The sequence below is a fragment of the Pristiophorus japonicus genome, chromosome 5 (genome assembly GCF_044704955.1).
Source record: "Pristiophorus japonicus isolate sPriJap1 chromosome 5, sPriJap1.hap1, whole genome shotgun sequence".
In the NCBI taxonomy this organism is placed as follows: Eukaryota; Metazoa; Chordata; class Chondrichthyes; family Pristiophoridae; genus Pristiophorus; species Pristiophorus japonicus.
Genome location: NC_091981.1, coordinates 142,862,388 through 142,888,226, shown reverse-complemented (window position 1 = coordinate 142,888,226; position 25,839 = coordinate 142,862,388). Strand labels below are relative to the sequence as shown.

The window sequence follows — 25,839 nt, the reverse complement described above, 5'->3', positions numbered from 1 at the left end:
AGCTGCCATTGCAGCACAGGCGCAAGGGAACAAGCGTATCGGTGCTGGTTTGGAGAGGATGGCCGCGGCCCTTGAAGCTATGAATGCTCTTATACACTCTGGGCAACAGGCCATGGAGCGTCAAACTGCTGCCATGTCTGCTGGCTTTGAGACTCTGGCTGCTTTCATACAGTCTCAGCTCGATGCCACCCGACACCTCAGTGTTGCCTTCGTGGCTGGGTCCACCACAGGCCACGGGTGACCTTCCGGTGTTGCGCCACAGCCCCGACCCAAGCGCCCTCAGATTGGTGATGGTCGTAATGTGCCATCCCCGGCGAGTGACTCAGGCTCCTCGGATCAGGATACGGATGATGCGCTCCCTCAGGATCGCAGCATTCCTGGCCCCAGACCTGTCACTCTGCCAATGCCTCCACGCATGGCCTCGCCAGAACCAAGCCAGCCTGGACCCTCCCAGGAGGGTGCTGACCAGTTTGCAGCCGGGCCTTCCCGGCCCAAACATGGTCGAGGGCATCCTAGAAGGACATCCTAGAAGGACATCTGCAGCTTCCACACAGGAAACACAGCAGCCTTTCCAGACCCATGAGGTAGCCACAGGGGAGACACTGAGGCGTAGCAGTAGATTAGGCATTTGTGAGAGAGGGTATAAGGAAATGCACAAGGGTGAGAAATGAAGTTATTGTGTACGTTTTTTGGATTGATTTTTGTTGTGTTAGTTTTTTTGCACTGATTTGGATGATGTCATAACTCTTTATTTTTTGCACCAATATCGGGGCAGGTGTATCATTTCAGAGTGGGCTATTATGTATGAAGGCACTCATTGGGATGGCTATGGAAAATAGAAGCTGAAGGGTCATGTGGGGATGAAATTATCTGAATCAAGCAGCAATGAGATGTCTCTGCACCTCCCTAGCAGGGTTGGGATGGCGACGACGCCTCCTGGGTGGGTGGCAAAAGTGATCCTGGTCCTCTTCTTCCTCCTCCTCCTCCTTCGCCTTCTCCTCAGATGGTACTGCTGGCTCTACCTACAGTGGCTGGCCCCTCATGAGAACCAGGTTGTGCAGCATGCAGCAGACCACCACAAATATGGAGACCCGTTCAGGAGAGTACTGCAAGGCCCCACCAGTCCGGTCCAGGCAACGGAATCTCTGTTTGAGGATCCTGATGCAGTGCTCAATGATGGCAGAATGAGCGTCATTGTAGGCATGCTTGGCCGCAGTCCTGGGGTTCCAAAGTGGAGTCAGCAACCAAGTGAGTAGGGTATAGCCCTTGCCCCCAAGTAGCTATCCACAATCGTGGTTTCGCCCGGTAAAAACGGCAGGCACACTGCTCTGGCGCAGAATGAAGGAACCGTGGCTGCTGCCTGGATAGCTGGCAGGATCCTACACTGGTGATCGCACACCAGCTGCACGCACATTCAGGGAATGGAATCCCTTTCTGTTGATAAAGATTTCGGGATGGTTCAGTGGTGCCCTCAGGCCAGCATGAGTGCAGTCGATGGCACTCTGCACCCTAGGGAACCCTGCAATCCTGACAAATCTGACCTTCCACTCCACCTGCTTCTCCCTGGTCATCGGGAAGGAGATATATTGCAGTCTTCTCTTTTACCGAACATCGGTCACCTGCCGGATGAAATGATGGGCGGAGAATTAGGATATGTTGGATATGTCTACAGTTGCAGACTGGAACGAGCCCGTCGCGTAAAAGTTGAGAGCTGTGGTGACCTTAGTCTCAACGGTCAGAGCTGTCCTGAGCCTTGTGTGAGGCTGCAGATCTGGCCGCAGGGCATTGCACAGCTCCCTCAGTATGTCCTTTCTAAATCACAGCCTTTGCAAATATTGCCCATCACTGAGCTCCAGGAAGGAAAACTGTCGTTGGTGAAGACAAACGTAGGTTCCTTGCAGTCAGATTCTTTATTCCCCATTATAAATTTGCCTGAATCTGACTGCAAGGAACCTACGTTTGTCTTCACTAATCTTTTTCTCTTCACATATCTATAGAAGCTTTTGCAGTCAGTTTTTATGTTCCCGGCAAGCTTCCTCTCATACTCTATTTTCCCCTCCTAATTAAACCCTTTGTTGAATTCTAAATTTCTCCCAGTCCTCAGGTTTGCTTCTTTTTCTGGCCAATATTTATGCCTCTTCCTTGGATTTAACACTATCCCTAATTTCCCTCGTTAGCCACGGTTGAGCCACTTTCCCAGTTTCATTTTTACTCCTGACAGGGATATACAATTGTTGAAGTTCATCCATGTGATCTTTAAATGTTTGCCATTGCCTATCCACCGTCAATGCTTTAAGTATCATTCGCCAGTCTATTCTAGCCAATTCACGTCTCATACCATCGAAGTTACCTTTCCTTAAGTTCAGGACCCTAGTCTGTGAATTAACTGTGTCACTCTCCATCTTAATAAAGAATTCTACCATATTATGGTCACTCTTCCCCAAGGGACCTCACACAACAAGAGTGCCAATTCGTCCTTTCTCATTACACATCACCCAGTCTAGGATGGCCAGCCCTCTAGTTGGTTCCTCGACATATTGGTCTCGAACACCATCCCTAATACACTCCAGGAAATCCTCCTCCACCGCATTTCTACCAGTTTGGTTAGCACAATCTATATGTAGATTAAAGTCGCCCATGATAACTGCTGTACCTTCATTGTACGTATCACTAATTTCTTGCTGTCCCCAACCTCACTACTACTGTTTGGTGGTCTGTACACAACTCCCGCTAGCGTTTCTGCCCTTTGGTATTCCGTAGCTCCACGCATACCGATTCCACATCATCCAAGCTAATGTCCTTCCTAACTATTGTGTTAATTTCCTCTTTAACCAGCAACGCTACCCCATCTCCTTTTCATTTCTGTCTATCCTTCCTGAATGTTGAATACCTCTGGATGTTGAGTTCCCAGCCTTGGTGACCCTGGAGCCATGTCTCCGTGATGCCAATTATATCATATTCGTTAATTGCTGCCTGCGCAGTTAATTCGTCCACCTTATTACGAATACTCCTCGCATTGAGGCAGAGTCTTCAGACTTGTCTTTTTAAACACCCTTTGCCCTTTTAGAATTTTGCTATAATGTGGTCCTTTTTGATTTTTGCCTTGGGTTTCTCTGCCCTCCACTTTTACTTTTCTTCTTTGTATCTTTTGCTTCCGCCCCCATTCTACTTCCCTCTGTTTCCCTGCATAGGTTCCCATCCCCCTGCCATATTAGTTTAATTCCTCCCCAACAGCACTAGCATCCACTCCCCCTAGAACATTGGTTCCAGTCCTGCCCAGGTGCAGACCGTCCGGTTTGTACTGGTCCCACCTCCCCTAGAACCGGTTCCAATGTCCCAAGAATTTGAATCCCTCCCTTCTGCACCACTCCTCAAGCCAGATATTCATCTGAGCTATCCTGCTATTCCTACTCTGACTACAACAACAACAACAACTTGTACTTGTATAGTGCCGTTAATGTAGTGAAACGTCCTAAGGTATTATGAAATAAAACAATTTGATACCAAGCCGCATAAGGAGAAATGAGGGCAGGTGACCAAAAGCTTCATCAAAGAAGTAGGTTTTAAGGAGTGTCTTGAAGGAGGAAAGAGAAGTAGAGAGGTGGAGAAGTTTAGGCAAGGAATTCCAGAGCTTAGGCAACAGAAGGCACGGCCACCCATAGTTGAATGTTTATAATCAGGGATGCTCAAGAGGGCAGAATTAAAGGAGCGCAGACATCTCGGGGGGAGTTGTGGAGCTGGAGGATATTACAGAGATAGGGAGGGGCTAGGCCATGGAGGGATTTGTAAATAAGGATGAGAATTTTGAAATCGAGGCGTTGCTTAATCGAAAGCCAATGTAAGTCAACGAGCACATGGGTGATGCGTGAGCGGGACTTGGTGCGAGTTAAAACACGAGCAGCCGAGTTTTGGATCACCTCTAGGCCGGCCAGTAGTGCATTGGAATAGTCAAGTCTAGAGATAACAAAGGCATGGATGAGGATTTCAGCAGCAGATGAGCTGAGGCAAGGGTGGAGATGCGTGATGTTCAGAAGTGGAAATAGGCGGTCTTAGTTATGCTGCGGATAGGTGGTCGAAAGCTCATTTCAGTGTCAAATATGACACCAAAGTTGCAAACAGTCTGGTTCAGCCTCAGACAGAAGTTGGGGAGATGGATGGAGTAAGTGGCTAGGTAACAGAGATGTGGCAGGGACCGAAAACAATGGTTTCGGTCTTCCAAATATTCAATTGGAGAAAATTTCTGGTCATCCAGAACTAGATGCCAGACAAACAGTCTGACAATTTAGACTGTGGAGGGGTCGAGAGAAGTGGTGGTGAGGTAGAGCTCAGTGTCATCAGCGCACATGTGCAAGTCAACGCTGTATTTTTGGATAATGTCGCCAAGGGGCAACATGTAGATGAAAAATAGGAGGGGGCCAAGGATAGATCCTTGGGGGGCACCAGAGGTAACGATGCGGGGACAGGAAGAGAAGCCATTGCAGGTGATTCTCTGGCTATGAATAGATAGATTAGAACAAAGAAATGGCAGACCAATTGAACAAATACTCTGGTTCTGTCTTCACTAAGGAAGACACAAATAACCTTCCAGAAATATTAGGGGACCGAGGGTCTATCGAGAAGGAGGCACTAAAGGAAATCCTTATTGGTCAGCAAATTGTGATGGGAAAATTGATGGGATTGAAGGTAGATAAATCCCCAGGGCCTGATAGTCTGCATCCCAGAGTACTTAAGGAAGTGGCCCTAGAAATAGTGGATGCATTGGTGGTCATTTTCCAACATTCTATAGACTCTGGATCAATTCCTATCGACTGGAGGATAGTTAATGTAACCCCACTTTTTAAAGAAGGAGGGAGAGAAAAAACAGGGAATTATAGACCGGTCAGCCTGATATCGGTGGTGGGGAAAATGTTGGAATCAATTATTAAAGATGTAATAGCAGCGCTTTTGGAAAGCAGTGACAGGATCGGTTCAAGTCAGCATGGATTTATGAAAGGGAAATCATGCTTGACAAATCTTCTAGAATTTTTTGAGGATGTAACTAGTAGAGTGGACAAGGGGGAGCCAGTGGATGTGGTGTATTTAGACTTTCAAAAGGCTTTTGACAAGGTCCCACGCAAGAGATTAGTGTGCAAAACTAAAGCACATGGTATTGGGGGTAATGTATTGGTGTGGATAGAGAACTGGTCGGCAGACAGGAAGTAAAGAGTAGGAATAAACGGGTCCTTTTCAGAATGGCAGGCAGTGACAAGTGGGGTACCGCAAGGTTCAGTGCTGGGACCCCAGCTATTTACAATATACATTAATGATTTAGACGAAGGAATTGAATGTAATATCTCCAAATTTGCAGATGAAATTAAGCTAGGTGGCAGTGTGAGCTGTGAGGAGGATGCTAAGAGGCTGCAGGGTGACTTGGACAGGTTAGCTACATGGGCAAATACATGGCAGATGCAGTATAATGTAGATAAATGTGAGGTTATCCACTTTGGTGGTAAAAACAGGAAGGCAAATTATTATCTGAATGGTGACAGATTAGTAAAAGGGGAGGTGCAACGAGACCTGGGTGTCATGGTACATCAGTCATTGAAAGTTGGCATGCAGGTACAGCAGGCGGTGAAGAAGGCAAATGGCATGTTGGCCTTCATAGCGAGAGGATTTGAGTATAGGAGCAGGGAGGTCTTACTACAGTTGTACAGGGCCCCAGTGAGGCCACACCTTGAATATTGTGTGCAGTTTTGGTCTCCTAATCTGAGGAAGGACATTCTTGCTATTGAGGGAGTGCAGAGAAGGTTCACCAGACTGATGCCCGGGATGGCAGGACTGACATATGAAGAAAGACTGGATCGACTAGGCTTATATTCACTGGAATTTCGAAGAATGAAAGGGGATCTCATAGAAATATATAAAATTCTGACGGGATTGGACAGGTTAGATGCAGGAAGAATATTCCCGATGTTGGGAAAGTCCAGAACCAGGGGTCACAGTCTAAGGATAAGGGGTAAGCTTTTTAGGATTGAGATGAGGAAAAACTTCTTCACTCAGAGAGTTGTGAGCCTGTGGAATTCTCTACCACAGAATGTTGTTGAGGCCAGTTCGTTAGATATATTCAAAAGGGAGTTAGATGTGGCCCTTACGGCTAAAGGGATCAAGGAGTATGGAGAGAAAGCAGGAATGGGGTACTGAAGTACATGATCAGCCATGATCATATTGAATGGTGGTGCAGGCTCGAAGGGCTGAATGGCCTACACCTGCACCTATTTTCTATGGTGCGATAGATGAAGTCAGCAAGGTAACAAAGATCAATGATTCCCAAACCTGGAAGGACAAGGACAACAGGTGCATGGGAACACCATCACCTGCAAGTTCCCCTAAAAATCACACACCAATCCAGCTTGGACTTTAATCGCCATTCCTCCATCGTCACTGGGTTAAATTCCTGGAACTCCCTACCTAACAGCATTGTGGGAATACTTTTACCACTCGAACTGCAGTGGTTCAATGTGGCGGCTCATCACCACCTTCTCAAAGGCAACTAGGGATGGACAATAAATGCTGGTCTTGCCAACAATACCCACATCCCAAGAAAGAATTAATAAAAGATCTTAATACATTTTAATGGCTACAGATGGAAGCAGATATTCACTGGCATTGTGGTTAAAAACTGGACATGAAGCAATCAGTACAACTGTGAATTCTGGCTCTAGAATGGCAGTAGTGTCTTGACTCCTGTTACATTCTAAATCGAGGAAGTTGTTATTAAGGTCAAAAACTTATGGGAACAGTGGATCTCCTGTGACATTATTGTTATGTCTTGAATAAAGCAAGACTGAGTATTGACTGAGTATTGTAGATATGAACAAGTGTGACCTTCTAACTCCAGAGTGCTGGTACAGCATGGGAGGCCTGCTTATATACAGTGCTCCCAACAGATACACCCTCTGGTGGTGGTAGAACGCTGGTTACATAGTGTTGCATACATAACATCACTCCCTCCCAAAGTTAATAGTACTCTTATTTACAGGGTGAGATGATCTTGGGCTTTCCGCTCCAGAGTCGGTCGTCTCGGTACAACTGCAGGTGCAGGCGAGTTGTTTGGGCCTTCGCTGGGCTGCTGCACAGCTGGCCTTGCTGGGCTGCTGGGGATGATGAGTTCAGCTTTATGGTCAACCATGATGTCTGTTGCCACTTGTGTGTGTGTCGGTGGGTTGAAGTTGGTGGTGTCCTCTTCGGGTTGCTCATGGCTGTCTATGAATCGCAGTTTGGTTTGGTCCAAATGCTTTCTGCAAGTTAGTCCATTTGTGAGTTTGACCTGAAACATCCTACTCCCTTCTTTGGCTAAGACAGTGCCAGCAAGCCATTTGGGATCATGTCCATAGTTGAGTACAAATACAGGGTCATTGACTTCAATATCGCGTGAAAAATTTGCGCGATCATGGTACATGCTTTGTTGATGCCGCCTGCCCTCGACGTGATCATGGAGATCAGGGTGGACTAGAGAGAGCCTTGTTTTGAGCGTCCTTTTCATGAGCAGCTCGGCTGGGGAAACCCCAGTGAGCGAGTGGGTTTAATGCGGTAGCTGAGCAGGACTTGGGACAGGCGGGTCTGCAGGAGCCTTCTGACACGCGTTTCAAGCTTTGCTTGATGGTTTGGACTGCCCGTTCTGCCTGGCCGTTGGATGCAGGCTTCAACGGGGCAGATGTGACGTGCTTGATCCCATTGCGGGTCATGAATTCCTTGAATTCAGCGCTGGTGAAGCACGGCCCATTGTCGCTGACAAGGACATCAAGCAAGCCATGCATGGCAAACATGACTCGTAGGTTTTCGATGGTGGCAGTGGATGTGCTTACAGACATTATTACACACTCAATCCATTTTGAATAAGCATCCACAACCAAGAACATTTTGCCTAGAAACAGGCCAGCGAAGTCAACGTGGATCCTAGACCATGGTTTGGAGGGCCATCACCACAAATTTAGCGGTGCCTCTCTGGGTGCATTGCTCAGTTGAGAGCAATTGTTGCATTGGCGCACGCAAGACTCCAAATCTGAGTCGATGCCGGGCCACCACACATAAGATCTTTCATCATTACTATGCCTGTGTGGGTACTGTGTAGGTCACGTATGAACATTTCCCTGCCTTTCTTGGGCAAAACCACGCAATTACCCCACAAAAGACAGTCCGCTTGTATGGACATTTCATCTTTACGCCGCTGGAACGGCTTGATCTCTTCATGCATCTCCGCTGGGATGCTGGACCAGCTCCCATGGAGGACACAGTTTTTTTTTTACAAGGGACAGTAAAGGATCCCGGCTGGTCCAGGATCTGGCGGGCCGTAACGGGTGACTTTTCGTTTTCAAATGCATCCATCACCAAGAGCAAGTTTGCAGGCTGTGCCATTTCCACCCCGGTGGTGGGCAATGCTAGCCGACTGAGAGCATCAGCGCAGTTCTCTGTGCCTGGTCTGTGGCGGATTACATAGTTATAGGCAGACAGCGTGAGCGCCCATCTTTGGATGCGGGCAGAGGCATTGGTATTGACACCTTTGCTCTCTGAGAATAGCGATATGAGCGGTTTGTGGTCCGTTTCTAACTCGAACTTAAGCCCAAACAGATGCTGCTGCATTTTTTTTACCCCGTAAACGCATGTCAGAGCTTCTTTTTCAATCATGCTGTAGGCCCTTTCGGCCTTGGACAAGCTCCTGGACGCATAAGCGACCGGTTGCAATGTTCCTGATTCATTTGCTTGTTATAACACACACCCGACCCCGTACGAAGGCGCATCACAAATTAGCACTAAACGTTTACATGGGTCATACAGAACAAGCAGTTTGTTGGAACATAACAGATTTCTGGCTTTCTCAAAAGCTGTCTCGCGATTTCTCCCATACCCAGTCACCTCCCTTGCGCAGCAACATGTGTAGAGGTTCTAGCAAGGTGCTCAACCCGGGTAGGAAATTACCAAAATAATTGAGGAGTCCCAGGAATGACCGCAGCTCCCTCATGTTCTGTGGTTTCGACGCGTTCTTGATGGCCTCCGTCTTGGCGTCGGTGGGTCTGATGCCGTCTGCCACGATTCTTCTCCCTAAGAACGGGACCTCTGAGGCCAGGAAAACACACTTCGAGCATTTCAACCTGAGTACCACACAATCTATCCGACTTAGAACCTCTTCCAGGTTCTTCAAGTGTTCGATAGTGTCCCGACTTGTGATCAATATGTCGTCCTGGAAAATCACGGAGTGCGGAACCGACTTTAGCAGACTCTCCATGTTTCTTTGGAAGAACTCCAAACAGGCATCTATTGTAGATGAACAGACCTTTGTGCGTGTTGATGCAGGTGAGGCCTTTCGAAGATTCCGCCAGCTCCTGCGTCATGTAGGCCGAGGTCAGGTCCAACTTGGTGAATGTCTTTCCTCCTGCCACCGTCGCAAATAGGTCGTTTGCCTTGGGTAGCGGGTACTGGTCCTGCAGCGAAAAACGGTTAATAGTTACTTTATAGTCCCCGCAAATTCTGACTGTGCCATCGCCCTTGAGAACCGGAACAATCGGACTGGCCCACTCACTGAACTCACCCGGTGCGATGATGCCCTCTCGTTGCTGTCCAGCTCGATCTCCACTTTCTCTCGCATCATGTATGGCATCGCCCGTGCCTTGTGGTGGATGGGTTGTGTACCGGGAACCAAGTGGATCTGCACCTTCGCCCCAGAGAAACTTCTGATTCCTGGCTCAAACAATGACAGAAACTTGCTCAGAACCTGGGCACATGAGGCGTCGTCGACGAACGAAAACACTCGGATGCCGTCCCAGTTCCAGCGGATTTTTCCCAGTCAGCTTCTGCCGAACAGTGTGGGGCCATCTTCTGGTACAATCCATAGTGGTAGTTCGTACACTGCTCCATCATAGGAGACTTTTACTGCTGCACTGCCAATTACAGGGATCAGCTCTTTAGTGTAAGTTCTCAGCTTGGTATGAATAGGGCTCAGTTTGAGCCTGTGTGCCTTGTTGCTCCACAGCCTGTCGAAGGCCTTTTTGCTCATGATGGACTGACTCGCACCCATCAACAGTCAATAGTTGCGATGGATAACCTCATGGCCAATGCCAGGCACAAGAAAGTCTCTTAGCATTTGCTCCAGGAATCCATCGAATTCGCAATGTCCTGCAAGGCGCCTTAGTTCAACGACGTAGCTTGCCACTTCCTGGACATGTGTAAAATCGATACCTTGCCATCCGAACGCTCTCCTTCGGATTTAGGTGCTCCCGGACCAGCGTACACAGTCCTTCATACGATTTGGTTGTTGGTTTCAGCGGAGCAAGAAGATTCTTCATGAGGCCATAGGTTGTTGCCCCGCAGACGGTGAGGAGGATCGTCCTTCGTTTGGCAGCGTTCACACTCCCTTCCAGCTTGTTGGCCATGAAGTATTGGTCGAGTCGCTCCACGAAAGCCTCCCAATCGTCCCCTTCTGAGAATTTCTCCAGGATACCAACAGTTCTCTGCATTCTCTGCATGGTTCGTTATCTCGTCACCATTTGTTATATCTTGAATAAAGCAACGTGACTGAATACTGTAGACGTGAGTAAGTGTGACCTTAGTCTCTTTATTCTAACTCCAGAGTGCTGGCACAGCATGGGAGGCCTGCTATAGACAGTGCTCCCAAGGGATGCTGGGATCCCTTGGGACTCCAACACATATGCCCTCTGGTGGCGGTAGAATGCTGGTTACATAGTGTTGCATACATAACAACTATGACATGTAACGTACAATGTAATAGTTGATCTACCATGGCATTGTTCAAACAATAAAATGTTTCCGGTAGCTGTCTCCTTGCTATTCTCTAATTCGTTTTTTGTTGCTCGCTCTGTGCTTGTCTCTTACTCTTTCTGTCTCTCTGTTGCTCTCGCTCTGTCCAAGTATTTTTTTAAATGTTCTACTACTCAGGATTCCTGGCATATCCTCTGTAACACCCTGTTATTGTCAAGTAAACATAAACCCAAATATTACATTGCTGTAATTCCAATGAGTCCTGTTATTTGCATTAGTGTTTTGTTTTTAAAAGCAGAAGCATTTCCATAGTTGCAGACAGGGATTATTTTAGCCTAACTTGCCTGGTGGGAAACGGACAGGATCTGATCGGCTGCCCATTCTATACCCACCCAATTCCACTCTCCTTTGAAGTTCATGAAGAGCAGAATCAGGCGGGGTATAAAGCAGTCTCATCAGTTTCCCGCCGGGTGGGTTTGTTTAAAATTACCTCCAGTATTTATCTTTATGCATGGCCTACAGAAGTAAACTTTAAAATGTCTTTACACTAACAATACTAAAAATCTGGAAGATGACTCACAACAGTTAATGTTACCAAGGGTAGTTAAGACATGAGCCATGCCATTTATAGCTGTCTTGGATTATTTCAAGTTTAATTGATTGTCCAACACCATTTATCAACGTGATTTAGCCAAGCTATTAGAGACTCACACTGTTGGTGGCTTAAATAAAACATATTTTTGCTGAGACTGATTCGGTAATCATACCCACAAATAGTCCTGGCTGTTACTGCCTGACACTGAAGTATCGCAATCTGTAATTTACATTCATATATATGGGGCTGACTCACAGATTAAACTAGCCATTACTGTATTTTCTCAGTCTTGATCAATCTCCACACTAACAAATAATTTCAAAGCCTATCAAATTGCTCACTAAATCTTATTATTTTATGATACTGGTAACATGGAGTATTCTCATTGATAACAATGGGAGCTCGTATAAACGGAGCTCCCATTATTATCAATGAGAATACTCCATGTTCATTGGTGGTCCAGGCCCACGTGATCCCAGGTTGCGCTTACGTTCCTGGGATGTGTGAATCCATATGCTGGGCTGCGAAAGGAGGATCAAGGACCGCAAGTGTATATTCTCCGGGACCACTGGGTACTTTCATTAAAAAAATTGGAGGTTGGAGGCGTCCGCCTGCAGGAATTTTTTCCAACGTGTTTACCTTTTTTATTCCACAAATGTGGAAATACAGACAGTTGAATAAAATATTTTGTTTTGTGCTTTTGCACACTTTCTGCCTCTCTCCATAGGAGGTGCAATATGCGAATGCTTATTCTCCTTTCAATCAGGAATACAGAACCACATGCATTCTTTTCCCAGCACTCCTACATGCAAGAAAAGGTGCAGGGCACATTTGGAATGACATGCTAACACCTTTCATTTAACTCTTGCAAGTTCTTCTCCAACTCAGTATTGTCACCACAAATACCAGAATATCCCCTTTACAAAGTGGTTGTACCTCTAATATTCTTCACCGGTTAAGGCATTGCATAACCATCAGGAGAAGACCCAGACAGCCTGATGAATCAGTACTCCTCCATGTTGAACACCATTTGGAAGAAGCACTTAGGGTAGCAATGGCACAGAACGTACTCTGGGTGGGGGACTTCAATATCCATAACCAAGAGTGACTCAGTAGCACCAATACTGACCGAGCTGGCAGATTCCTGAAGGGCATAGCTGCCAGACTAGGACGGCAGCAGGTGGTGAGAGAATGAACATGAGGGAAAAACCTACTTGACCTCGTCCTCACCAAGCTATCTGTCACAGGCACATCTGTCCATGACAGCATTGGTAGCAGCGGCCACCGCACAGTCTCCACTTGCCTGGATGAGTGCAGCTCAAACAACACTCAAGAAGCTCGACACCATCCAGGACAAAGCAGCCCACTTGATTGGCACCCCTTCCACGACCTTAAACATTCACTCCCTGCACCACCGGTGCACTGCAGCAACTTGCCAAGGCTTCTTCGGTAGCACCTCCCAAACCTGCGATCCCTACCACCTGGAAGGACAAGGGCAGCAAGCGCATGGGAACACCATCACCAGCAAGTTCCCCTCCAAGTCACACACCATCCTGACTTGGAAATATATCGCCGTTCCTTCATCATCGCTAGGTCAAAATCCTGGAAATCCCTTCCTAACAGCACTGTGGGAGTACCTTCACCACAAGGACTGCAGTGGTTCAAGACGGTGGCTCACCACCACCTTCTCAAGAGCAAATAGGGATGGGCAATAAATGCTGGCCTTGCCAGCAATGCCCACATCTCGGGAATGAATTAAAAAAATAAAGACCCCCTCCATCCAGCATCAGCCCAGCAACTGGCATTTAGATTCTTGAGGTAATCAGGTCTCCAGCTGCTGTGTCTAACACCAGTGACGTGGCTGCAGAAAGGGCCCATGAGATGGTTCCCCTCAAGATGGCTACACATTCTCCCATGAAGGTCAGGTCAAATAAAGGATTGAGCAAGTGCCTGAGGACAGGCAGACACTGGCAGCCATGGCATGGTCACACGTGGTCCTAGCTATTTCAGGGAAATCTAGGGCCTCTGCACCCAGAGTATTGGACACCACGACCACCTTAGAAGATTCCCAGCACCCACTTCCAGTCAGAAAGCACTATGTCGCAGTTTAAGATCAAATAGTAGATGTCATACACCTTACACAGTTGTCTAGGGAAATTATGGATGTAGCGAATAGATCAGAGCATTTTTGTGTGGGCACATGAATAAATTATTAAACTTTATTCCTTTTTCTTCAGTATTTCAATAGATTTTTTTGTGGGAAAGGGATAAAAGCTATCAGCTTGAAGAGCAGCAGATTAACTCTGCGATACCATCCAAAATAGAGCATTATGCTGGCAGTGGAGCCAGTAAAATGGGTTTGGAATGCTTCCCTTTGGATCCCTGCTTCTAAATCATTCCGTGGAATTTTTCCTTTTCCACGCAGCAGGGATCTTGCCAGCCACCCCATAACCACCTTGCTGCATTTAGACAATGATAGAGGCCAAGACTAGGCAAATTAGCCCTATTCTAACCACAGTACCGCTGACCCCAAGGAACAGAAGACGGGTGGCCGTACATCGTCACAATAGTGGGACGAAGTATGCCACTAAAGGAGACATAGGACCTGCTTGTTCCATCTCTATAGTGATGAGATATGTGTACTCATTCTCAGCCCTCATTAGAAAATCTATAGGTATTCTTCAGGAAGCCTCTGCTCCCTTTAACCATCGCTCCTCCCCCTTCTAATAGTGCGGCAAGTGTCCCACTGCAACACCGCTAGGTTTCCCTCCTGTGCAGTGATGGGCTCTGTATACCAGTGTTACTGCCAGGACCTCTGCATGCATGCATAGAATAAGCAGCACAGAAACAGGGCATTCAGCCCAACTAATCTGTGCTGGTGTTAAAACTCCACATGAGTCTTCTCCCATTCCAACTATTTCATCTCAGCTTTTCAGCATATCTTTTTACATCTGGTGGCAAACTGAAAGACATCATGAGAGAAATTAGAAGCCTTACCAATGTATCAATACCACTGCACGAAAATCCAGACTTACTGTAAGCCAATAACCACAACGTGCAATTATACAGTGCCTTTAACACAGAATAAAGTCCCAAGGCACACGATACAAACACAAACAAAACATTGTACACACACACAGTTACTGATACAGGTACAGCGCCTAACATCCGGAGTTTTGGAATCCAGAATGTCCCGGACTCCGGGACGATCTGTGGCAGGGTCGTCCAGAATCCGCAAAATGTTCCGGAATCCAGACACCCTGCCAGACCGTTACCGCCACCAGCCAGGTACAGTGAAAAGTCAAAAAATGAAATCCAACTACGGTATAGTGACAAAACTTGCAAGAATAAAAACACCAATCCTATCTATTCCAGGCCAGGTCTTCACAGTCACCACACCGCTGCTCCTGGGTCTGCACCAACTCTGCACAGCACACAAGCCCCGGCCAGAGCCAAGCTCCATCGCGCGCAAGTCCCCGGCCAGAATCAAACTCCGCACAGCACACGTCCCTTCGGCCATAATCACACTCTGCACAGAACACAAGTCCCTTCGGCCAGAACCAACCAAGCTGCTACGCGCAAATACCCGGCCAGAATCAAACTCTGCACAGCACACTGCAGCTACCCACAGCAGCCACCACGCGATCGTATTGCCACGTCCCATGACTCCGAGTAGAGCTGACCCGACCTCACCCAACCAGATTGCAAATTTAAGTTTGCACACCTGTACCTGTAATAAAAATACTGCCTGCACCTGTATTGTACATGCACTTTTAAATTCAGCATTTAAAAAAAAAATTAGTGGCATTAAACATTATAGGGCTACCCCACCTACATCCCATGATCAGACCCCACCCAACCTGACTCCATCGCTGTGGTGTTTTTCCCAATTTAAAGGTCTGCACAGGTAAAGATTGTGAATTTGTGGTGTGTCATTGCAAACATGTCAAAAAGGCCAACAGATACCCCAATGGGTTCAGATAAAGGAAAGAGGAAGCATTGTTCACTTTCAATTACCAAGAAGGTGGAGCTACTCCAGAGACTAGATAGAGGTGTTTGTGAGAAGACTGAGTGAGGAATATGGTGTTATGATATCTATGATATCAGAAAACAGAAAGAACAGCTCATGAAGTTTTATGCAGAAAGTGATGTTCATAAGGAAATGAGTCAAAATGTGATGATTTGGATCGAGCAGTGATGGAATGGTGGCAACAGAGGTGAAGTGAAAAGATTCCTTTGTCTGGCACAATGGTGGTGTAACAAGCTAAAATATTCCATGCACAACTAGGGATTGAAACTCCGTGCGAGTACTCTTCTGGTTGGCTAGCCAAGTTTAAAAGGCGTCATGGTATCAGGCAACTGGAAACATGTGGTGAGAAATCCTCAGCAGATCATGGGGCAGCTGAAAATTATATTGATGAGTTCATCAAACTAATTGCTGATGAAAACATTTCACCTGAGCAAATGTACAAAGCTGATGAAACAGCCTTTTTTTGGCGCTACATACCACGAAAGACATTAGCAGCAGTAGAAGAAACGCAGCCAGCAGGTGTAAAAGACGCCAAAGATAGGTTGACTGTGCTTGTTGCTGCAAATGCGGCTGGACACATAAATTTAAGCTTATGGTCACTGGAAGAAGCCAGCGTGAAGATGTCTCAAGGATTTGAGAGTATTGTCAGTGCATTATTATGCCAATAAGAAAGCATGGGTAACCAGGGTACTCTTTCTGAACTGGTTTGAGAAGCATTTTGTCCCTCAGGCACAGAAGCTGGCCTTGAGGAAAACTGCAAAATATCCCGGTGCTGAGCTTTTGGTAAAGGATAATGTCCATAGAATCTACTTGCCTCCAAATGTTACATCACTGATACAACCAATGGACCAAGGAATTTTGAGATCGATGAAGTATCTCTACAAAACGAATTTGAGGTGTTTGCTTAATGCTGTGAACACAGGCATGGGAATAAAAGCATTCTCAAAAGCTTTCTCCATCAAGAACGCCATAAGGGCAGCTGTGGATGCATGGAACTTTGTAACTGCAGGCACCTTGATCAATGCTTTGCACAACATCTGGCCATCAACTAGGTTTGCTGAAGATGATGCTGATGATGCTCCTCAGGACTTTCAAGGCTTTCATGTGTCCAGAGAGAAAGCAATGATTGGTCAACTTTTAGATTATGCAAGAGGGCTGACTTGCAAAGCTGAGCATGAATTGAATGAGGACGATGTCGTAGAAGTTATGGACATAGACAACGATGCTCCCATTGTGCATGCAGTGGCAGATGAAGAAATCATGCAGAGGATTTTGCATCCAGAAGAAAAGGATGAAAGCAGTGAGGATGATGTTGATGCCTGTGATCAAGTCGAAAAAGTGCCCATTGACAAAGCAATCAATCTTTGTCAAGAGTAACGAAGCTTCATAAGTGAAGAAGAAATACTGCAGTTCTACAGAATTCGGGAAAAATTAGTGAAAGAAAAGCCCAAATTATTTAAACAAACAACAATATTAAATATCTTTCAAAAGAGGTCGCATCAGAAGGCCAAGACCGACAGCGTGCAACTACACCAGTAATTTCCACATTTGATGATCCTATTGCTGGCCCATCATCAGCCCCACACATCAAAGCTGAGCCCTCTACCTCAAGCACAACCTCCAGCCAATTGTAATTGTACCTGTTTATTTTTACTCTGTTTGTCAAATAAAAGCCTTCATTTACTGTTTTATATTTCATAACTTTACTGTTTTACAAATAAAAACCTTGATTATATTTTATGCTTTGAGCACTGTACATTCCTTTTCAAATTTGAAGACGGTAGCAAAAGATACAGGCCAAGAAACTCATATTAAGTACAGTTACTGCGTTGCAAAAACGAGAGAAGGAAACTTACCATGCGTTGCGAAGAAGTGAGGACTACAAGGCCTGAGAAGAGAAGAACTACAAAATGACATCCAAAAACCGGAAATATTGGAACCTGGGGCCAGGCATTTCCGAACTCGGGACGCGCTTCTGGCGTTCCGAAATCCGGAAATACCCAAACCTGGGCTCAGGCGTTTCCAGACTTCGGACATCAGAAACATGTTCCAAAGTCCGGAACCGCCTCGGTCCCGAGGGTTCTGGATTTTAAGTGCTGTACCTGTATATCACAATCATTTGCTCCATAACGTATTCTTACAGAATATCAGAAACATTGGATGGTGAGGTAAGCTGTAAGAATCCTACCTGCTGATAAGCTCTGTAAATAACATCAAAAGTGAAGGCTTGGGGCATTTCACTAGCTCTGTATTTAGCACGCTCCAATGAATGATCAAGATAGCCTTCTGGGTTGGTGGCAACGACAGTGGAAACAAGTGGTCTGATAGCCCCCGCTGCCTAAAAACAAAGTGACACAACTTAATAATGCATTTTCTTGATTAATGAAAGGAATGGACAAACAGGCAAATGAACCTCAAAACGCCATCAATCATTCAATTTTATAATTTGAAATAAAACATGCATCAAAAAATGTTTTTAAATGCTGATTATTGCACACTATTGGCCCAAATTTCCCCAGGAGTTGCTCTGTTTTTTTTTGGAGCAACTTGATTTTTCTGGAGTATCTTAAAAATCCCCATTCTGTACAATTAATTTGCGCCAGTGTAATTGAGTTAAGTTCGTTTTTTTTCAGGTTTCTTTTTCAAAAGGGGGCGTTACCAGCCACCTACGCTTGCTTTGGCCATTTAAGCCAGCTTGGACAACTAATAGTTGCTCCAAACTAACTTAGGCCAGCGTATGTGGCCATTTGTGGCTGCACAGAAAACCCTTGCGAAGAGTTAAGAAATTAGCGCAGGTAGCCAGAGATGGGGGTGGGGGAAGGGAAGTGAGAGGACCTTGCAAAGCACTAAACACCTTCACAACAACATTGAAGAAGCATAAAAACCATCAATAATAAATTAAAAATAAATAAATAAAACTTAAGTCACCAAGGGCTCAAGGCTGGGCCAAACAACGTACATTGGTTCACACTGATTGGCTATCCTATCAACATGAAATGAAAATTATCTTTTATAGTCTAAACTGCCCTGTCCATTTCAACATATTGACACCCAAAATCTAATTAAACGATAGATTGACCTGAGTTTCTCACTGAAATTAAGCAGCATCAATGCCAGCATGTCTTTGGACTAGCTATGACCTCCATCTCTGGATAGCATATTAACGTTTCAGATCACCACTAGCCTCGCTCTAGGCTGCTAGCTTATTGTTACGAAAATTCAGAATTTATTACAGAAATATGTTTAACTGCATCAGAACTGGACTTTTCTTTAAAGACAAAATGCTACCCCTCCCACCCGGCTATAAAAAAAAGTTCCTTGTACACGAGTCCCAACGGCTCGTGTATGCAACTGTGCACACTCTGTTAAATGATTCACTATGGCTGCTGCTGTTTCTAAACAGGATTCCATGAATTCCGTGGGAACCTGTCTGACAGGCATGCCACTCCTGCTAGCACCCCTAACTTCAACCATGGTTCTGTGTTGTGCAGCATAGTTTACCAGTGCAGTGTTGTTGAAGAGTATCGGGTCGTCCCTTCGGCCAGGGATAAGGGCGGCGAGATTCGGGTCAGGCTCACAGCCTGCAGGACGCACTGGGAGGACGAGCAGTTACTGCGCATGCGCGCAGACTCCACTGCGCATGCACGCAGCTGCCGGCACTGTTTTCGGCGCAGGGCTGTAGCTCCGCCCCACCACTGCTTTTTCCACGCCACGCCAAGGCCTACGATGTTCCACGGAGCGGAGAGAATACAGAGGTAAATTTTCAGTGCCGTTTTTGGAGTACAAAGTCGGCACACCTCCGGCAAGTGCGCCATTTTAACCAGAGGGCCAAATTTTAGCCCATAAGTTGTGGGAAATATGAATTTAAATGGGGCATCAGGCACTATTTGATCTGTATACATTTTATAAGTTACTTGAATAGTTGGACAAAAGGATTAATTTGTTCACTGCAGGATGTTTCTGTTTAAAATCTTTCACTGCTGTAATTATATCTAACATCATTAAAAAGAATTAAAGAATTAATAGAGTATAGTTGAAAAGAAAACCCGATACATGTTAGATAACAATTGGCTGAGAGTATGTACAATGCACACTCAGGGTTCAGATGACATCATAAATCAGAAAAGTGAAACATTCATGCTTTATAAATCACCAGTATTATTATCTTGAAGTTGGTGAGGCGCGAGTCCGGGGTCGGAGGCCTATAAAAGGCCCAGCGGCAGCGAGAGGTGGCGGCAGTTGGTGAGGCGCGAGTCTGGGGTCGGAGGCCTATATAAGGCCCAGCGGCAGCGAGAGGCGGCGGCAGTTGGTGAGGCGCGAGTCCGGGGTCGGAGGCCTATAAAAGGCCCAGCGGCGGCAGTCGGTGAGGCGCGAGTCTGGGGTCGGAGGCCTATAAAAGGCCCAGCGGCAGCGAGAGGCGGCGGCAGTTGGTGAGGTGGGAGTCCGGGGTCGGAGGCCGATAAAAGGCGTACTTGTGCAGCTAGAGAGAGAAGGCAAAAAAGTAGAAAGAAACAAAGGTGACGTCACAGCCAAGGGGGTAAGTGATTGGCTGGTGATTGGTGAGTAGTTTTTCTTTCTTCTCTTCTATAACAGTGAGTAAACTTTAGCATTGTTGTTGCCTCTATAAGGGTTAAGTCATGGCAGGACAGCTCGGTCACGTGTTATGCTCCTCCTGTACCATGTGGGATATCAGGGACAACTCCAGTGTTCCTGACGACTACGTGTGCGGGAAGTGTATCCGCCTCCAGCTCCTGACAGACCGCATTGCGGAGTTGGAGCTGAGGGTGGATTCACTCTGGAGCATCCACGATGCTGAGAATGACGTGAGTAGCACGTGTAGCGAGTTGGTCTTACCGCAGGTGAAGGGTCCACAGCCAGATAGGGAATGGAAGACCAGCAGGAAGATCAGTGCAAGGAAGGTAGTGCAGGGGTCCCCTGTGGTCATCCTCCTGCAAAACAGATACACTGCTTTGAGTACTGTTGAGGGGGATGACTCATCAGGGGAGGGCAGCAGCAGCCAAGTTCATGGCACCGTGGCTGGCTCTGTTGAACAGGAGGGGAGGAAAAAGAGTGGGAGAGCGATAGTGATTGGGGATTCAATTGTAAGGGGAATAGATAGGCGTTTCTGTGGCCGCAACCGAGACTCCAGGATGGTATGTTGCCTCCCTGGTGCAAGGGTCAAGGATGTCTCGGAGCGGGTACAGGACATTCTAAAAAAGGAGGGAGAACAGCCAGTTGTCGTGGTGCACATTGGTACCAACGACATAGGTAAAAAAAAAAGGGATGAGGTCCTACGAAACGAATTTAAGGAGCTAGGAGCTAAATTAAAAAGTAGGACCTCAAAAGTAGTAATCTCTGGATTGCTACTAGTGCCACGTGCTAGTCAGAGTAGGAATCGCAGGATAGCACAGATTAATACATGGCTTGAGCTGTGGTGCAGCAGGGAGGAATTCAAATTCCTGGGGCATTGGAACCGGTTCTGGGGGAGGTGGGACCAGTACAAAGCAGACGGTCTGCACCTGGGCAGGCCCGGAACCAATGTACTAGGGGGAGTGTTTGCTAGTGCTGTTGGGGAGGAGTTAAACTAATATGGCAGGGGGATGGGAATCAATGCAGGGAGACAGAGGGAAACAAAAAAGAGACAAAAGCAAAAGATAAAAAGGAGATGAGGAAAAGTGGAGGGCAGAGAAACCCAAGACAAAAAACAAAAAGGGCCACTGTACAACAAAATTCTAAAAGGAAAAAGGGTGTTAAAAAAAGAAGCCTGAAGGCTTTGTGTCTTAATGCAAGGAGTATCCGTAATAAGGTGGATGAATTAACTGTGCAAATAGATGTCAACAAATATGATGTGATTGGGATTACGGAGACGTGGCTCCAGGATGATCAGGGCTGGGAACTCAACATCCAGGGGTATTCAACATTCAGGAAGGATAGAATAAAAGGAAAAGGAGGTGGGGTAGCATTGCTGGTTAAAGAAGAGATTAATGCAATAGTTAGAATGGACATTAGCTTGGATGATGTGGAATCTATATGGGTAGAACTGCAGAACACCAAAGGGCAAAAAACATTAGTGGGAGTTGTGTACAGACCTCCAAACAGTAATAGTAATGTTGGGGAGGGCATCAAAGAGGAAATTAGGGGTGCATGCAATAAGGGTGCAGCAGTTATAATGGGTGACTTAAATATGCACATAGATTGGGCTAACCAAACTGGAAGCAATACAGTGGAGGAGGATTTTCTGGAGTGCATAAGGGATGGTTTTCTAGACCAATATGTCGAGGAACCAACTAGGGGGGAGGCCATCTTAGACTGGGTGTTGTGTAATGAGAGAGGATTAATTAGCTATACCATTGTGCGAGGCCCCTTGGGGAAGAGTGACCATAATATGGTGGAATTCTGCATTAGGATGGAGAATGAAACAGTTAATTCAGAGACCATGGTCCAGAACTTAAAGAAGGGTAACTTTGAAGGTATGAGGCGTGAATTAGCTAGGATTGATTGGCGAGTGATACTTAAGGGGTTGACTGTGGATGGGCAATGGCAGACATTTAGAGACCGCATGGATGAACTACAACAATTGTACATTCCTGTCTGTCGTAAAAATAAAAAAGGGAAGGTGGATCAACCGTGGCTATCAAGGGAAATCAGGGATAGTATTAAAGCCAAAGAAGTGGCATACAAATTGGCCAGAAATAGCAGTGAACCCGGAGACTGGGAGAAATTTAGAACTCAGCAGAGGAGGACAAAGGGTTTGATTAGGGCAGGGAAAATGGAGTACGAGAAGAAGCTTGCAGGGAACATTAAGACGGATTGCAAAAGTTTCTATAGATATGTAAAGAGAAAAATAGTAAAGACAAACGTAGGTCCCCTGCAGTCAGAATCAGGGGAAGTCATAACGGGGAACAAAGAAATGGCGGACCAATTGAACAAGTACTTTGGTTCGGTATTCACTAAGGAGGGCACAAACAACCTTCCGGATATAAAAGGGGTCAGAGGGTCTAGTAAGGAGGAGGAACTGAGGGAAATCCTTATTCATCAGGAAATTGTGTTGGGGAAATTAATGGGATTGAAGGCCGATAAATCCCCAGGGCCTGATGGACTGCATCCCAGAGTACTTAAGGAGGTGGCCTTGGAAATAGCGGATGCATTGACAGTCATTTTCCAACATTCCATTGACTCTGGATCAGTTCCTATCGAGTGGAGGGTAGCCAATGTAACCTCACTTTTTAAAAAAGGAGGGAGAGAGAAAGCAGGGAATTATAGACCGGTCAGCCTGACATCGGTAGTGGGTAAGATGATGGAATCAATTATTAAGGATGTCATCGAAGCGCATTTGGAAAGAGGTGACATGATAGGTCCAAGTCAGCATGGATTTGTGAAAGGGAAATCATGCTTGACAAATCTTCTGGAATTTTTTGAGGATGTTTCCAGTAGAGTGGACAAGGGAGAACCAGTTGATGTGGTATATTTGGACTTTCAGAAGGCTTTCGACAAGGTCCCACACAAGAGATTAATGTGCAAAGTTAAAGCACATGGGATTGGGGGTAGTGTGCTGACATGGATTGAGAACTGGTTGTCAGACAGGAAGCAAAGAGTAGGAGTAAATAGGTACTTTTCAGAATGGCAGGCAGTGACTAGTAGGGTATCGCAAGGTTCTGTGCTGGGGCCCCAGCTGTTTACACTGTACATTAATGATTTAGACGAGGGGATTAAATGTAGTATCTCCAAATTTGCGGATGACACTAAGTTAGGTAGCAGTGTGAGCTGCGAGGAGGATGCTATGAGGATGTTTCCAGTAGAGTGGACAAGTGAGAACCAGAGCGACTTGATAGGTTAGGTGAGTGGGCAAATGCATGGCAGATGAAGTATAATGTGGATAAATGTGAGGTTATCCACTTTGGTGGTAAAAACAGAGAGACAGACTATTATCTGAATGGTGACAGATTAAGAAAAGGGGAGGTGCAACGAGACCTGGGTGCCATGGTACATCAGTCATTTAAGATTGGCATGCAGGTACAGCAGGCAGTTAAGAAAGCAAATGGCATGTTGGCCTTCATAGCGAGGGGATTTGAGTACAGGGGCAGGGAGCTGTTGCTACAGTTGTACAGGGCATTGGTGAGGCCACACCTGGAGTATTGTGCACAGTTTTGGTCTCCTAACCTGAGGAAGGACATTCTTGCTATTGAGGGAGTGCAGCAAAGGTTCACCAGACTGATTCCCGGGATGGCGGGACTGACATATCAAGAAAGACTGGATCAACTGGGCTTGTATTCACTGGAGTTCAGAAGAATGAGAGGGGACCTCATAGAAACGTTTAAAATTCTGACAGGTTTAGACAGGTTAGATGCAGGAAGAATGTTCCCAATGTTGGGGAAGTCCAGAACCAGGGGTCACAGTCTAAGGATAAGGGGTTAGCCATTTAGGACCGAGATGAGGAGGAACTTCTTCACCCAGAGAGTGGTGAACCTGTGGAAGTCTCTACCACAGAAAGTTGTTGAGGCCAATTCACTAAATATATTCAAAAAAGAGTTAGATGTAGTCCTTACTACTAAGGGGATCAAGGAGTATGGTGAGAAAGCAGGAATGGGGTACTGAAGTTGCATGTTCAGCCATGAACTCATTGAATGGCGGTGCAGGCTAGAAGGGCTGAATGGCCTACTCCTGCACCTATTTTCTATGTTTCTATGAATACTTAATCATTTTAAACTTTTATTGTGATTCGTATCTACATTTTGTGACACCAATTCCTTTCTTTCGGTCGATAATCTGATCACCAATTTTGCCATGTGGCTCCAATACACACGACAGGAAAAGAAGGAATATATTTTACAAGGCTATCGAGGGGAATAAAAATCTAAAGATGGCACATTGATGAAAGGCCATTTCCTGATATCTTCCATAGATTATGTATAACCCACTATATCAACACATTTGATTAACTATCATTGTTCAAGAAGAAATCTGTGACATTTTTCCGAGTCCACCCACTCAGACAATTAAATCAAAATTTTAGAATATCCAAAACAAAAACAAAATACCACAGATGCTGTTTCATTCATTCTTGACTATGTGTGCCTTTCCTTGCATGATTTTTATTTTTGGCTATCCAGACAGGAAAAGAAAATTTATTGAAGAAATATTGACCCAGAATTTGTGGTCGGAGGCTTCCCGCGGACGATGCCTCCGACCACAAATATTTCTACAAAAGTGCCTGGTGTTCCCAGAGTTTTGTCGACTTGCGGTCCTCAGCCGCTACGCGAAGGCCTGTGTAGAGGCCCGCGTATCCCAGGAGTGTATAGGCTTCGTACCCATCACTAGGATCACATGGGCCGGTTCAACTAGTCAAAATGTGGGTATTCCCATTCATACTTATGTTGAGTTCCGGTTCCACGGAGCTGCCATAAGTAGGAATGGGTATACCCCAACAACACACAAACACGTTAAATAAATAAAAAAAACACATGACATATTTAAAATTAATTAAAATGCAATTTAATTAAATATTTTATACAAAAGATTATTTTTGAATTTTTTTTAATATGTTTTAATAGGGCTAAAAATAAACTTATCTAATGGACATGGTTTTTAAATATATAAATGAGTGATAACATTTTCTTTTTTTTTAAACTCTAATGCTGGTAAAAGCAAGCCTTACGCCTGCTTTTATCAGGCGGAAAAATTTCAAGGACATTCACTAGGCAGAAGTTGAGCAAATAGCCCAACTTTCCGCCCACGGAGACCCTTTTCCACCGAATGCGTGCGATCTGTCAAGAGGATTCTTGACAGATCGCAAGTTCCGGATTTAGACGCATTCACTTTGCATGCCTAAACCCGGAACTTGTGCGGCCCCTGCGGGCACGGCGCACTTCGTACCCGCCCATAGCGGCCACGAATTCAGGCCTAATATACTTTGTTAAATACTCGTATGAGATAAATGTTCAGATAACCTGTCTAATTTATATTTGGGTGAGGGCTCGATGTTGTCCATGAAGTCAGGAGAACTTTCCTGCTCCTCTTCAAATGGTGTCATGCAATCTTTTCCATCCACCTGTATGGGCAGAGGAGGTCTTGGTTTAAGATTCCATATAAAAGACGACACCCCTGACAGTGCAGCACTCCCTCAATATTGCACTGAAGTGTCAGCCTAGATTATGCACTCAAATCTCTGGAGTGCGACTTGGACCTGTGATAATCTATGCAGAGGCGAGGAGTGCCACCACTGAATCAACATTGACACTCGCATGATGTTTACATCACATTGTATTAACTACCACACACTGTAGCAAGACAAAGAGCTAGATTTTGGGCTCTTTGGATCTCGGGGCGTTAATCGCAGCAGGATGTCAAAGTTAGCACCTGAAACAGGTTTGCGCCTATGATTGTAAGTTTAGACGAAAAAGGAAGTTGGAGGAGCGTTGGCGTTAAGTCAGGTGTTGGACAGCGGACTTTGTGCGCCCGAGCT

The 25,839-nt window shown here is 45.8% G+C and overlaps 1 protein-coding gene across 7 annotated transcripts in view; it reads right to left on the bottom strand.

Moving 5' to 3' along the window:
* Positions 1 to 25,839, bottom strand: part of crppa (CDP-L-ribitol pyrophosphorylase A) — a 717,155-nt gene that overhangs the window by 496,161 nt on the left and 195,155 nt on the right. For 6 of the 7 annotated variants that reach the window (XM_070879974.1, XM_070879979.1, XM_070879975.1 and 3 more), the window contains one exon: positions 17,566 to 17,715. The exons of the other annotated variant lie outside the window; for it this stretch is intronic. In XM_070879974.1, the coding sequence (XP_070736075.1) occupies positions 17,566 to 17,715 (150 nt within the window). The remainder of the gene's footprint in view (positions 1 to 17,565; positions 17,716 to 25,839) is intronic. 7 annotated transcript variants of the gene reach the window in all.